At 44.9% G+C, this 15,791-nt stretch overlaps 1 protein-coding gene across 2 annotated transcripts in view; it reads left to right on the top strand.

Moving 5' to 3' along the window:
- Window positions 1-15,173, top strand: part of TEX2 (testis expressed 2) — a 44,235-nt gene extending 29,062 nt beyond the window's left edge. For both annotated transcript variants that reach the window (XM_071573382.1, XM_071573383.1), the window contains exons 5-12: window positions 268-515; window positions 1,873-2,025; window positions 2,929-3,028; window positions 6,573-6,705; window positions 10,159-10,281; window positions 12,130-12,339; window positions 12,550-12,670; window positions 13,414-15,173. In XM_071573382.1, the coding sequence (XP_071429483.1) occupies window positions 268-515; window positions 1,873-2,025; window positions 2,929-3,028; window positions 6,573-6,705; window positions 10,159-10,281; window positions 12,130-12,339; window positions 12,550-12,670; window positions 13,414-13,533 (1,208 nt within the window). In that variant the 3' untranslated portion in view covers window positions 13,534-15,173. The remainder of the gene's footprint in view (window positions 1-267; window positions 516-1,872; window positions 2,026-2,928; window positions 3,029-6,572; window positions 6,706-10,158; window positions 10,282-12,129; window positions 12,340-12,549; window positions 12,671-13,413) is intronic.
- Window positions 15,174-15,791: the final 618 nt, after the last annotated feature.

Raw genomic sequence — 15,791 nt, 5'->3', positions numbered from 1 at the left:
CCATTGATCAGCTGCTCCCCCAGTCCCACATCCTGCTGGGTGCTGAGTCAGAGCAAATACTGGTAATTTGGGCTCAGGACCCCTGGGCACACAGGAGTGCAGTTTGCTTGGAGCCTTCCCCGTGAGAAGCACCACTCTGAGGGGTCTTTTTTCCCAGAATAAATTATATCTGCAAAATAATTGTGTGCCTTTGGTGTTTGCCCATGCACTCTGCTGTGTGGCTGTCAGATCTGCTAATTGCTAACTGGGCATTAATTGCTTTTCCAGGGGTGCTGGCAGCCCAGGGCAGGGCTGATGCTCAGGCTGGGGCGCTCACACACAGCCGGAGCGGCAGCAGAGGCAACGCTGAGGACGTCACAGCCCAGCCCAGGCACAAGGACCTGCCTGGCACCCTCAGGCAGAAAATGCTCCTGGACTACAACATTTATATGGCAAAGTGTGTTCCCCAAGAAAAGAAGAGCCCTCGGGGCAGTCCAGTGCTGAGTGCAGACAGCAGCCCCACAGCTGTGAAAAAGGTAATGCTGGTGCTGCAAAGCTGTATTTTAATGGTTATAAAGCACTGTCTGTTCACAGGAGAGAGATTGGCTATTTATCAGAAAGTTAAGTAATAGATACTCAAACCATCATGACAGTGGCAGTGTCTGCAGCTCCCACTAATCCCTTGCCCTCCTGGCCTGCAGTTGAATCGCTCTCAGTAAACAGAACTTTGATATTCAGTACTACACTCCTATAAATGGGTTCTTAATGCTAAGAACAAGCACCATTGGATTAGAAGATGTAATTCCTGTTGTGCATCTTTGTTCCCACACTTTCATACAAGGTCCAGAGAGGAGCAGGAGGCTGTGGTGTAGGGTACAAATAAGCACAGCTCGTGTTGCCCCAGGAAAGCAGCAGCTGTTGTGCCCCCCAGCAGCCCCTGGAGCAGGCAGGGAATCTCTGCTGGCTGTGGCACGTGTCAGACCTGCTGCTATAAATAGAGGAGCAGCCCGGCAGGGACCTGCGTCACAGCAGCACCTCCTCCCCAGCAGCACTGCCAGGGAAGGCTGGTCAGGCTGAGCCACCTCCTGCTGTCTGAGAAAGCACTGCTGCCTTCAGGAGCTCTGCCTGCAGCAGGGAGAGGAGGGGAGTTCTCCTGAGAGGTGTTTGGGGTGTTGTGTGTCCTTGGTGGAACCTCCTGGTGTTAATGACATACCTGGTGGGGGTTTGTGCACACCCAGAGTTATTTCAGCTGCCTTTGCTCTGTGTGTGCAGCCAGTGATGCAGCATCTGAATGGGTGATACTTCCAGGTGCTTCCAGATGGTTCTCAAGTAAACCAAGACAGAATCCTCTTGGGTTGTAAACAAAGCCTTTAATGCAGCAGAGGGAACACTTGTTTCCTGAGTCCTGTGTACAAACACTGAAAGGAAGAATGTGTTTCCCTGTACTGTGTTTGTTTATCATCTGTTTGGGGTGGTTCTGGTCTGGATTTAAGGATGTAAGATGGGTCTTGCTTTCCAATTTTTTGATAAATCAAAGGAAGGGTAGAGATCTGACTGGGAGGAGACAGAAGTGTCTCTGCTGCAGACACATTTATAAGTCTGCCCACTGTGGGTTTATCTGCTGTTTCTGGCAGGGGTTAAATTACATACAGCTTTCCCCTCCATTGCCAGAGGTCAATCTATATCTGTGTGGTCTCATTCCCTCTGTTCCATGTCAGGATGATGACAGGCTCGTGGCAGCCCAGCTGATGTTTGTAAAGCTGCTCTCTGTGCTGAGCATTTGGTGTTCTGAGCTGACCCAGCCTCTGACACTGAACCTCAGTGTAAAACAGGCCTTTTCTGGCCTTAATTGATTGAAGCTACAGAGCTGAATAACCTGCTGTGTGTTTTCAGTTGCCAGATACCCCTGTGGAAGCTGAAGAAGAAGAAGAACAGGAGGCCTGGGTGAATGCCTTGCTTGGAAGGATATTTTGGGATTTTTTAGGGGAAAAGTATTGGTCTGATCTAGTGTCAAAGAAGATCCAAATGAAACTAAGCAAAATAAAGGTAATTACTCTGGAGATTTGCACTACACACTCCTTGTGAAGGAAATGGAACACACAATCTTTGAGTTTTAAATCAGTACAAGAAAGACTTATTTCACACCTGTAAAAGACAAATAATTGTGTTACAGAATTCCAGTTTGGGTTCTTGTGGATCTCAACACGTTAACTTTGCTTTGAAAGGAAAAGGAAGATGTTTTCTTGCTGTGAGATGGTGTTGGTTGTGCTTTGGGAACTGCAGTACCCTAATTCTGCCCTGTTCCCTCAGCTGGGACAGCAGAGCACCCACACACCTGACTGGGAAGGGTTTCAGTGGGAAGACTGGGAATGGCTGTGTTTTAATGGGTTATAAAGCACTGTCTGTTCACAGGGGAGAGATTTTCTATTAATCAGAAATTTAAGTAAATAGATACTCAAACCATCATGATTCTGTGCTCTGTTATAGTAAAACCATGATACAGATTTATAAGTCAGTGTGCTGTGAAAGAGCTGTCAAAGATAAAAGCTGAGATATTGATGTAACTGCAGTGATAAAATATGTGTCTGGATTTAAAATTCGAGGAAGTATTTGATTTTTATTCACAGTGAAATAGGATTTACACTTCATTCTTGAGCTTTTTACATGCTTAGAACTAAAGAGCATGTTGGATGTTTAAGGTCAGCATCTGAACTCCAACATGGTTTTAAAAACATTCCAAGTTCAGATGCTGAATCTCTCCCTAAAATATTTTGGGACTGATAACTGAAATTCTAGAATTGGAGGAAATCTGTGTGATTGTGTGTGTGTTCTTTCACTGGTGGCACTTCAGCTCAGTCCATTCCTTAAGTGTAATGACCCTTCTTCTCTCAGGAGGTGGGTTTTTAGTTCCATAACCTGTATTTGAGTTTTTCTGCTCTGCCCTCCCAGCTGCCCTACTTCATGAACGAGCTGACTCTGACTGAGCTGGACATGGGGATAGCAGTGCCCAGGATCCTGCAAGCCTTCAAGCCTTCTATTGATCACAGAGGTAAACACAAGTTCCCCTTCTGGTGTTGCCTTTGTGCCTGTGCAGAACAGAATTTCCATCTGCTTTTCTTGGGGATGTTTTAATCAGAGGGAGGTCCTTTAATTAGAGCTTGAGTGGGTACTGAGGGGTCTCTGTGTCAGGCTTGGGATAAAGGAACTCTGGAGGTCCAGAAACGTGGCCATGTCTTTCCACAGACAGTAATTACTGAACTGAACTAAAATCTGCCTGCAGCAGAGGTGCAGACACAGCCCTGAGCCTCTGGCAGGGGCTGCAGAGGGCAGGGGTTCTGTGCCACAGCACAGACCAGCTTTGGCTCCCCAGGAGAAGTTCCCCTGCTCTGCAAAGAGGGGGTTGGAAAATGCAATTGTAATAACTTGGAGAACAAGAAGAGAGTGTTGCTTTGAAAATTGACTTCAAAATACAGCATCATTTTATGGCCCTCCTGCTAAATATGCTTTTTTTAAAGCAGAATGACTTTCATACTGTTTCTTTATAAATCAGAACTGTTTGTTTTCTGTTTTTGTGCTTCCATGTGGTCCCAGGAGTGTATTTGAGCATACTGATGCTACTTAAGTGGTCTCACAAGAAAGAAGAACTTTGGATAATGTTTTTTAACTTCAAAAGTATTTATTCTACCTGCCAAGGATAGCCAGGTGCCATCTTCTTTTCTAAGACATAATCAGAGCAGTTTTAAATTTTAAATTGGGCCTGAGAAATTTCTAATTGGCCTAAAGGGAAATCCTTCCCTGGAGAGCTGTGGTGGTGCAGCTGTGGATTGCAAGGCAAGCAACCTACTTTTGTTCTAAACTGCTCTCTCAGCTCTTGGGTGAAGTTACCAAGAAAATTTCTAGATGGGGCTAAACCAAATAAATTGGTAGTGATGGTAAGAATTGAATGAATTTAAAATATGTGGTACAAGTGTTAAAACCCTCTGGAGAAGCTCTAAATGACACTGAGCCAAACTTCAATCTCAGTAGGATATTTGGAGCAATAACAAACGTGGACAGAGCAAAGTTGGAATAGATGATTAGTTGTGCCACTCAAACCACTGCCTGAAAGCAGGAGCTTGGTGAGCACTGACCTTTCCCTCATAAAACTGTGACCAGAACAGCCTTTGGGGAGTCACCCACATCCTCCTGGGCACACAGAGCATGGGCTGTGTATCCAGTGCCTTTGTTTGCCCTTATCTGCTTGAGACTTGCCATCTTTGGGGAAAGCCTTATCTCCAGCTGGGCCCTTTGCTCTCAACTTCTGGGAAGTGTGTTCTCCACAAACAAAGCCTGTTGGAAAAGAGCAACGTGACAAAATCTGTCTTTTTAGGAGAAGTAAAAACTGCCTAGAAGGCCTAAGCTGGAGTGCAGGCAGTATTTAGGGAGCTCCAACATGTTGTTGCCTCCTGTCATGTGCTCCCTGCGTGGGGCAGCAGCTTCTCCAAGTGCTCATGAAATCCTCCCGTGTTCCAGCAGCCTCACTCGTGGTAGAAATCCCATTTTGAGTTACAGAACAAAAAAATAGTTCAAATTGTTGCATTTGTGCTGCTTGCCAAGTGGTTTCATGGTTTCCTTTTAAACAAGGATTCATTTCAGGGCTCTTGTCAGTGTTTCCCTCTGCCTGGATTGAAACATTTTTTGAATTCCTTCCTCTGTTCTCATAAGTTCAGTTGTAACCAGAGACTGTAGTTCTGAGTCATGAGATGGGATTTAGGAGGCTGGGCTTCAATTAATTGCTGAAACAATTAACTCCTTCAGCTTCTTGTTCAGTCAGACTGTGGCAAACAAACATGTATGGTAGAATTGCTAATCCTTGGACAGCCTCTCCCACACCTCTAAGAGCTTGCAGTGAATAATTACTGAAATAACTTATTTATCATTATACTTGAAAGGACTAAGGGGGTGATAATTGGAAATGCCTTTTTTCCTAAGGATAAATGTGTTTCTTGGTAAGTTGACTTATGAATGAACCACTTAGTTTATTGGGGAATATGGGGGGAAAAGCCCTAAAATCTCAGGGCAGTATCTAAAATGAACACTTTTAAGTTTGTTTTTAAAAATGTTTGAGACAATCAGTCATTTGAGGTATTTTTGAGCTTATGAGTTCATTTGAGCCTTTTGTGAGGCATTAAAGTGGAGTCACTAATTGTGAAGTGCTTTGTTTCATCCATACTTTTTTTCCCAGTGCTTGATTACAAGGAAAATATTTTTTATTATATGGCTTCTTTAAGTAACTAAATTTGTTAACAGGCAACATTAGAAAAAAGAATCTTGTTTTTGTTAATGCAGTCCTCTTTGGGGGAGAGCATATGCTGGAGCATTTACTGGAATTCTGACAAGGCTAAGGAACCAGAAAACTGAATAAATTGTACCATCTGCCCAGTTTTCCACTCCCTCTGCCTCCTGTCCCTCCCTTTTTCCCTCTGGAAAATGCATTTTCTGGCCAGAAGGAGTTTTCCCTCTCAGCAATGGCATCCTTTGCTTAATTATCTGCTGTTAAAACAGTAATGATGATTGAATCATGCTGACTCATTGATCATCCAAAACGGCTGTTCAGCTGTTGTCTTGTATCTGATGATCTACTGTCTCACTGTGAAGAGGAAATATATATAATATATATATATAAAGTTGTGTTTGAGTTCTTGTGGTTGGTTTCAGCAGTGTTAGAAACGCTGTGATGGGAAGGAGTGGCTTGGTTGGTAAAGCCCCAGCTTGGACACTCAGGGTGCCAGAGCTGCCCTTTGGGAGCTGCTGTGTTTCTGTTCTTCTGGCCTGGCTTTGCAGAGAAGAAAACAGGAGTTTGTAACTGATAACGTGGGACATTCACAGGTGGATCAAAGCCAAAGAGGAGTTACCACTAATGGCTTCTGAATAAGGAAATAACGGTGGAATGTCAGTGGTGGGTGTGCCAGGTACTGGTGAGGGCACGTTTGGTGCAGCTGCAGGGGCTGGAAAAGGGAGAGGCACAATCTGGGCTCTGTGGCATCTGGTTTCTAATGTCTGGATCTCACATACCTGCAGCTGTTTGGTGTGGGGCTGCAGTGTCACTCCAGAGGCAGGACCTAATCCTGCAGCAATTCCCACACAATTCTTAGATGGACAGTCTGCACAACAACAGGATTTAACTTGCACTGCACATCTGGAATGGTCTAAGTGGTGACCCTGTGAGTGCTGAGAGAATTCCCACAGCCCACGGACTGAGGGAACCTGGTCATGGCTCTTCAGGCCACCACTGCAGAAGGAGAGCAGCAGGTTGTGATGGGACACAAGCAATGCTGCCCTGGGATTTCAGCCTGTGCTTCCTTTGGGCAGTGAGCACAGGAGTGTCCCCACTGCTGTTGGCTTGGAGCAGTGCTGAGAATAGTTTTGAAGTGAATCCCTGATTGTGTTCTCTTTTCTTTCCCTCATTTCAGGCCTCTGAAGCAGTTGAGGGGTGTGTAAACCATTTTAGATTATTAGCTGTGCTCACTGCCTTGATTTGTGTCTTTGCTCCATGAGCTTAATGCTTTGTGATTGTTCCTAAAGTGACATCTCTCTGTTGTTGTTTATTTTAGGACTGTGGGTTGATCTGGAAATGTCCTACAACGGATCTTTCCTGATGACCCTGGAGACCAAGATGAACTTGACCAAACTGGGCAAAGAGCCCCTTGGGGAAGCGCTGAAGGTGGGCGAGATCGGCAGAGAGGGGTAAGGGCCCCGGGCTGGAGTCAGCCCCAGCTGCCACTGTGCAAAAGTGGGAGTTTCCTGCTGTCTGAGCAGCTGTGGCTCTGCAGAGGACTGGAGGGAGCTGAGGGGGTTTCACACACGTGGCCTTTCTGTGCCACCTGAGGGCACCACTGAGAACCACCTTAACAACAGGCTTTTGTGACACAATCATTTAGATATATATATATTTAATAGGACTTTAAAGTGTTCTGTGACTAACATTTAGTTTTGGCTTAGCTTGATTTGGGGTCTTAGACAGTAAGGCTTGGCCATTGGAGGCACACCCTGCAGCAGTGGCTGCTCCATGGTGGTGCAGCCTCAGCTGTAACCCTGGAACAGGAACTCTTGGGCAAAGTAAACGGCCTGTAATTGTCATGTAAACACTTTTTCAATACCTTTATTGCCCCGTGGGAGTAATCACACCCCTGCTCTATTCCTCCTCATGGCACTCTTCTACTTCCCTGCTATGTCTAAGTGAAATGCCTTGGGTAGAAGAATTGGAAAACACCACACAGTAACTCACCTCACTTGTATTTGTGCTTTCCCTCTCATTTTTGTGATGTTTGTTGTTGGGATTTCTGAGTGTCCATTTGCATTAACCTGGTGAGTGACACCTGTCAAATATCCCTCCCATCACCTGAGGAGTGTCCATTCTTTTTGTGCTGTATCTCTTTGCACTTCAAACATCTGCAGTCCCTGAACAGGAGGTGGTCTCTGATTTAGTGTGCACAAATCAAGAATACAGTCTCTACTTCTGGCCATTTGTTTAGCTCTGAATAAATGTTGTGGTCTCTCACAATGAAGATACTGAGTGCTTTGTATCCTCCTGTCGTGGCTCTGGCCATTTATTCTGAGATATCTTGAAGTGACACTTCCAGCAGCACTAAATTTCAGTGCAGGCCTGACAAGAAAATAAATGGGAAAAAAACTAATGGCTGAATGATCTCATACACTGGTAGAAATTCAGAGGATTTAAAGGCGACCCAGATTCTCATTGTCACTCCCTGAAATAAATATTTCTGAATTTACATCCCTATAACTCGTAGGTGAGAATTTTTCAAAATCCTTTTAATCCTCCCCCCTCAAAAAAATGGGGGATAGAGCAGAAAATGTCTATACAAATCAGATTCTGGCTTTTCTTCCCCCCACCCCTTCAGGATTTTCTTTGTGTATTTTCCTATCTGTTCAGTGCAGAAATGGCCTCAGAAATAATTAGTGAACACATTGATTTCATATTTAAAAACCAGTTTGCTGCTGGCTGAGCAATAGGCCCCCAGCAAGGCAGATGGAAGTGCCTGTGGCCAAGCACTGATGGCTTGGAGGTACAGCATGAGCTGCTCCCTGCACGGGGCTGGGCTGTTCCCAACCTCAGGGCAGCTTTACAGAAAGAGCTGCCTAATCTGTTTAGTTTCAATGAAGGTTTCTTGGTTGCCTGCTGGTTTTTTTCCCCTTCAATACAATGGATATGACAAATAAATAGAGACTGAGAAGTACAGAGCAGTTGGATTCTCATCCATTTCCATTGTGGTATTAATTTTGATTTTGGTGGCTTTTTTAATCACATCAGGTGACAGTTACTGTGTCAGACTATTCTGTGTTTGCATCCATGACTGTGTTGTCAGAGAGGAAGGTTGGTTGTGACACTCATTTCTGTCCCTCAGAACAAACCCCCTCTCAGGGCAGTAACCACCAAGTGGTGTAAGAGGCTCCCAGAGAGAGGGAGGGGGGAACAGAACAGCTCTGGGGTTTGACTGTCCCTGGGTGTGCCAGGACAGAGGGAGCCCAGTGGGCCAGCATTGCATTTCCTGGTTGAAATCAAGTGAAATGTGCTGAGTTTGATAAAGCTGAACCTCTCAGGGAAATGTAGCTCTCAAAAAGGGTGGAAAACTGTTTAATTGCCAACTTTATAAAATTCATGCAGTGCAGGTTCTTGCCATACAGGAGGTGAGGCAGGTGCAGGTTAACCCAAAGCCACCACAGCTTCTTCCCATCAGTCCTCTTGGCTGTTGTACCATGTAAAACGAGCTGACAAATGGCAATTCAGAAAATGCTGTGCAATCTGCACAGGAACAATCCTGTAGCTCCAAAGTGGGTTTTATTCTGCCCATGCTTGTGTCATATAAATGGTCCATTGTGTGCAGAGATCCCCTGAAATCACACTCAAGCTTATTTGTTGTTGCTTTGTTTAGTGTGAGGAAATCCTGAGGTCTGAGGCAGTCGGTGCTTGGGAGGCACTTTTAACTAGGAAATAAAACACCTTGTTTGAGGTGACAGCTTTGAGAGCCCTGAGAATGCTCTGGGCATGCTGGGCTGGGTGGTACAACCTGCACAGGAAAGCAGAGTGAGGTCCTACCCTGGTAGAAAATGTGTAGTTTGAATCTGACCTAAACCCGTGGATTTCTCCCTGAGAACCAGCCCCAGGGCTGCTATTTGGGCCAGTGGAAGAACCATCCACCACCCCCAGGTCCCCGGGGAGGTGGCTCAGTTTGGTGTTTCCTTCACTCCTCTGCAGGCACAAAATGCAGCTCTGGGTGAGGAGAGGTTTGCAGTTCTGATTCCATACCCTGGGAAGGAAATTCTTCAGGGCAGAGAGGTCCTGGGGTTACTGCTCTGGCTGGGAAGGAGCCCTGTGAGCTGCACTTGAGCTGTCCCTTTGCATTAGGACTCCTTGCAGCAGCTCCCAGTGTGCCCTGTGCACAGAGCAGCCTCAGTCCATGCCCTGTGTGAGTCAGTAACTGCTTCAGATACACTTCCAAGAACACACACACAACAAGAAGACACAGCTGTGAGCTGTATTCTCAGCCTGCTGTGGAGTCTCAGAGAGCTGGGGGTAGTCCCCAGGGCTAAGGCCATGTGCTTTTGAAGCTTGGGTTGTGTAACTGTTTCAGGCTCTTGCCTTCAGTGTTTGCTGTATTCTTCCCTCCTTTTAATCCGTTTAAAAGATTTGAATTTCTTTCTGTCATTGTGTACCTAAATTCTTCCACAGGTTTAAGTCTAGGAATTAGTTCATACTGTGTGGGATTTTGTACTCTAAGAGCAGCACTTGTTTGATTTTATTATTTTACTTTTCCCCCATGACATTCAAAGGTTGTTTTACCTGCCCACCTACATTCTGCTCAATTCCTGGGAAGCCACGAGCAGCAAGAGAGATGCTTTCAGATGTATTTCAAATAATCTCCACATTTGGTTTGGATATGTAAAACAGCCACCCCCCTGCCAACCTATTTCATGCAGGATTATATTCCACTGGGGAAAACAGATTTTCTGTTTGGAATGTGGCTCTGCCAGACTGGCTTCAGAGTGGGTTTGTTCTTTTAAATAAGTGCTTGTGAAAAAGCAAAGGATGGTTCAGAGTCACGGAGTGTCAGCCAGGGCTGTGCAGCACGAGAAGCTATTTCAGGCACTCCATCTGACCTGGGAATTGTCTTGTTTCAGTTTCAGGCCAAGGGCGTATTGCCTGGCAGACAGCGACGAGGAGTCCTCCAGCGCCGGCTCCTCCGAGGAGGACGATGCTCCTGAGCTGGCAGGAGAGAAGCAGGTGCCTGCAGGAGCTGAAGGGTGAGCTGTCCAGTCCTTCCCTGCCCTGACACCCTGGGCAGTGCTGGGATGCTCTGTGGCCCAGGGAGCATCTCCACGCTGAGCAGAGAGGGCAGTGGAGCCCCTGCTGTGCTGGCAGTGCTGGGCCCTGCACGGGGACTGTCCTCAGCTCCACCAGCACTCCCAGGCTGCTCACCAGTACATTACTGGGACAGCCAAGCTGTGGGGCCAGAGCAGCTCTGGGGGCCTTCCCAGCATGTCCTGCCTGGTGGCAGAGCCAAGAGCAGGATGGTGTGTGTGAGCTGGAACTCTGTCTGCAGCATTATACCCATGCTGATCCTGTATTTCCAGCATGTTCTTTCTTAAAGACACCGTTCCTCAGGCCTGCTCTCTCCTCAGTTGTGTGTTGCTGGCTTTATTTCTTGGTTGTCTTTATTTCTGGAGAGCTCTGATGCCTGGGCTGTGCAACACTGCCCTCTGATGCTGTGCACGAGTTGCAGAGGGTATTTCCAAACATCACCGTTGCCACGTCATCCCTTGCTTTGGCTGCTCTTCTGATTTTTGCTTTCTGATCTGCTTGCTGCAATGGTGCCATGCCCTGAGCAAGCTGCAGTCAGCCAGAGGTGTGTCAGACAGTCACACTGCTCCCTGTGGCTGAACACATCCCTCAGTTTTACAGTGAATATACCAGAACACTCATGACTTATTCAAAATCTTCCAGAGCGTTCCTCAGTTTTATTCCTCTACACTTTTGAAAACTATGTGAGCAGTTGTTGGAATTACTGCATTTGATGTATTTCATACCTTCTAAAAGTTCATAATATAGAGAACTCTTTATCAGGAGGACAAAGAGGGAGAATGAAGAACTTTAATGTAAAATACTGAAAGAAAACAAAGAAAGAATCTGCACTACTACCACTATAGAATCTGATGAGATGATGAGAGAGTAACTACTTTCTCTGGGTAAAAATACAGCCAGTATAAAATCCAGAAGTTGACATTAATTCACCCTTTTTATTTCAACTGAGGAGTTTCTTGCCCTGTGTTGTACCAAGGAGAAAACTCTGTAAAGTCTGTGTAGGAATGTGGGAGGTTTTGGTTCCCTTCCATACCCTCCCATAGGAACATGTCATTTCCTTAGGAAGGTTATCTCTGCTACATAATATCCAAAGCCATAATTAGGTATGAAACAGTGTGTGGAAAATACCAAACATGCTATTCTTGGAGTGTGTATTTCCACCATGAGGTAGGGGTGAGAAAAGACAAGATTCAGCTCTTAAAGCAGCTGCTTTACAAGCCAGGAATGCCCGACAGGATTGCCAGGAGAAACCCTCTTCTTACAGGCATAGTTAACCATTTTGGAGTGTCATTCCACCCACTGCCAAAGCTGCTTTCCTCTTCTTTTCCAACACCTTCATACTCACAAATGCTACAGTACCTTAAAATGAAAGGCTTTTTGTTCAGCACACCCTGTTAAATAATTAGACATGATGGTTGGGCCTTCTAAGCTGATTTGTGCATGTCTTGGTGCATCAGTGTCTTGACAGTTTTGATGGAATGGTGGTAGACAAGGTGTCATTTCCCATGCCAGCCTGCTGGCACAAGTGATGGAAGTGTGTTTGCAGTTCTAAAAAGCGTTTTGTTTCCAGTGCCATGTGGGAAGGGGTGTTCAGACTGACACAATTTCAGGCAGACACTTGTAGCTGACAGAGAAGGGCTGCTGAGTGCAGGCTCTGCTGGGTGCTGCTTGGCCATGCATCTGTCCAGAATCTTTACATTAAAAGTTTCATGATTTAACACAAAATCCATGGCTGTCTTAGTAGTTTAAGACAATTACCTTATTTTCCTTTTTCTGTTCTCTTTCTAAAGGTATGTTGGAGGATCTCGAACAAGTAAGATCATGAGAATTGTGGACAAAATTACCAAGTCAAAATACTTTCAGAAAGCAACAGAGACTGAGTTCATTAAGAAGAAGATTGAAGAGGTCTCCAATACTCCATTGCTGCTAACAGTTGAAGTCCAGGAGTGCAGAGGAACACTAGTGATTAACATTCCACCTCCACCCACTGACAGAATATGGTAAGAGGAAGTTCTGGGTTGTGCTGTTGAAGGGATTGCAGATGAGAAAAAAGGTAAAGTCTGGCTGGAGTGGGTTGTGGAAGAGGTGCAACACAGACTGGATGTAAATGAGGCAGGAACTGCTAGTAAGAGGAAATTGAGTTACACATTGAAGTGTTTGCTTTGTTGGAGTGTCTGTGGTAGAACCTGCTGTGTTTGTTCCCTCCCCAGGTACGGCTTCCGAAGGCCCCCCCACCTGGAGTTAAAAGCACGGCCCAAACTGGGAGAGAGGGAAGTGACTCTGGTTCATGTGACAGACTGGATAGCCAGGAAACTGGAGCAGGAGTTCCAGGTGAGTTTCCTTCACCTTTTCATTTTGTGGGTGATAGTTTTGGTCTATTTAATTTAAAGCTACTTGGTGTCTCCACTGCTCTCAAACTGCCCCCCTGGGATGGTCTCCAGACTGTGCAGGCCTGGGTGGAAATCTATTTCAGCACTGGTCAGAACAGTTTTAGAGATGAAAATGCTGTTTGTTTGAGGTAGGTGCCATGCTAGAATTTGTTATACTCAAATAAAAACATGGTCCTAAGTGTTCTTAGATGATGAGAGCATCAAACTGTAAATTAAGAACAGGTGAGGCACTACCATGTCCTGTTACTGCTTCCTCTATAAAATAAGGAACAGGACAAAACTTCCACAGACACATCTAGGATGGAAAAACCAACCAGACTGATTGTGGACCCCAACCTGTACAATCAACCAGGAATCAAACCCACCTGTTTCACTGAAAGTACATTTTGAAAGTATATGGGTAAGAGCTGACAAAGCAGCAGTGTTAGGAAAAGTTGGTGGTGTTTCCTGTAATGCCATTTTAATTGAATGGAATGTGCAGAGATATTTGTATTTCTGAGCTTCATTTACAACTGTGGCAACACAATGGCCTGAGGGAATGGGCACTGCATTGACTGGAACCACAGTGAACCTGAGAACCTCTTATCTGGAAATTTGTTGCATTTTTAAACTAAACAGATTGGAAGACTAAGGTTTCAAGTGACACATGGAGTGTAACTCGATTTAACTGTGTCTTTTCCACAGAAAATCTTTGTCATGCCAAACATGGATGATGTTTATATCCCTTTGATGCACTCGGCCATGGACCCTCGCTCCTCCACGTGCCCTCAGGAGCCGAGCACGGAGGCCTCTGATCAACCATGACATGTGAAGACTCTTGCAGTTTACAGTATTATAAAAGTTATTCTCATGGTTTTATAAACTGTGCTGTAGTTCTTGTCCTTAACTTGTGCCACTTTGCCCCCTCCCAGGACTCTCCCCATGCCTTTGTGCTCACTTGCCTGGTTATTGTCCCCGTGTACTTCAGCTCCATGAGGTTCCATTCCATTCAGCTGTTGGTTTATTTTGGTCCTGGCTGCCCTCAGGATTGTACCTGGGGGGCTGAGATGACCTTCTGGGGGAGGGAGGAGGAACTGAAGTGTAATAATAGATCAAGGAGCTCGTTGTTGACACACCTTTTGTTCAGCTTTCGTTCCCCTGCTCTGTTAATGTGCATTAACGCATTGAAAAGTTGTTTGGCAGCAAAGGAGCTGCGTGCCAAGTGGGAAAAATCCTAAATAAGGAAGGGATTTATAAAACTGGAAGAGTATTTTTCTTTCTCAGGCAGTTGGAGGTGTAGAATGAACTGTTTTATGTTCCTTCACTTCTGCAGTCAATAGCTTGTGTCAAGCAACCGAAATATGAAACGCTTTCAGGAGAAAAGAATGTAAATTGGGTGTATAGATAATATTGTGATTCAACATGGTATATACATAGTACTTTGATCATACAGAACGTGTGCTTTTTTTGGAAAGGAAGTAGCCATAAACCACACTCAGCTGTCAGTGAAGGTGGGACTGTCAGAGCTTCATAAAGGAGGAGGAAAAGGTTGGCAAAGCCGAGACCAAACCAGAGCAAAGGCGCCTTACAGTGAGGTACAATCACCCTGGGTCCTGCTCAGTTCTGAATGTTCTGGACAGGAGCACACACACAGAATGCCAGCACTGCACATTCGTTCCAGCTGATCATGAGTAAAGGCTCTTCCTGCTAATTAATGGCCAAAACTAAGGGGAACTGCCTTTCATTTCTGTCAGGTGCAACAACTCGAGGCTGAATGAGTGCAGTGAGTGCCAGATTTGAACACTGCATATCCACTCTAACACCTGTGCTTTTCTGATACTCAAGTGTTGCCAACTGTTCATGGATGTCAGAAAACATTTTAGTTTACAAAGAAGGTGAGTTTTGGCTCTCCTTTTATAACATGATTTGCTTTTTTTTTTTTAGAAGTAATTTTTTAAGAAATTTTTTGTACGTTGTGTTGTCACATTTGATGTAAATCAAAATTTCCATGTATAACTTGATGATTTACCATCTCTAAATGAAGCTATTATATTGAAGGTTTTTTAAACAGCACCTTGCCTGAAACATAAAAAAGAAAACTAGCATTTAATATATTTAAAATTAATTCTATATTTGAACACCTATTTTGGTTACCTTTAATTGAAATATTAGTAGGTTATATTTGTTACCTGAACTCCTCCTTGACCATTCCAGGCTGTGTATCTTCTGGGGTTGCTGATTCTGTGGGCATTATTTGCCTCTCATGAAGTCTGCATGTCTTGTACACAGGTCTTTTTTATGAGTTAATTTCTATGTGCAATAACTAAAGTCAAAGGACAGATGCACTAATGTGGAAACAGACTTAGACTTACTACACAAGATTGTCATATTGCACTTCATAAACTGTGGGTAACTACAATCTTGCTTGCTTTGTTTTATTAAATAAATTTATCCCATGCCAAACAGTTCAGATTTGATTTCTCTGGCACTCAGCCATCCCCCTGTGCAAGGTGTTCCCAGAACTTCATTACAAAGGCAGCTTGCTGAGTGTGCCACGTGCTCTGCAGACTTTCTTTACATCCATGGTGATTATGGTGTATCACAATTTCAGGGTTAAGCAGTGCTGAGACTGTCTCAGCTTTACAAGGAAAAGCTTTATTTTTACTGTCCTTAATTTTACCCCAGCAGTTGGCATTCATATGATGAATGTGCTTTGATTTTATACCTGTGAAAGCCTTGAAAGGGTTACCAGCAATTACAGAACATGGGGGGGTCTGCACTAATTGCAAAGTAACTTTAAGAACCTCTCTAAGCTTGATGATAATCTCTTAGTCTGCCTGGACTCCTGTGTCCAATCCTGGCATCAGTGTGGGGGTATTTTACATTTCCAGAAAACACTGTGCCCTGCAGGACACCTTTAGCACCCGAATTTACAGATGGAAAAACCCCTTTAAATAGCTGCAGCTTCATCCCTGGAATCGAATTGCAGTTTTATTTGAAGCTCTTTTTCCATGTGCAGGCAGGACCCCCACCCTGGATGTGTTTTATTTGTGTAAGAGCGACCTCTGCAGCAGTTTGGCAGC

The sequence above is a fragment of the Pithys albifrons genome, chromosome 19, assembly GCF_047495875.1.
Source record: "Pithys albifrons albifrons isolate INPA30051 chromosome 19, PitAlb_v1, whole genome shotgun sequence".
In the NCBI taxonomy this organism is placed as follows: Eukaryota; Metazoa; Chordata; class Aves; order Passeriformes; family Thamnophilidae; genus Pithys; species Pithys albifrons.
This window is presented reverse-complemented; position numbering and strand designations above follow the sequence as displayed.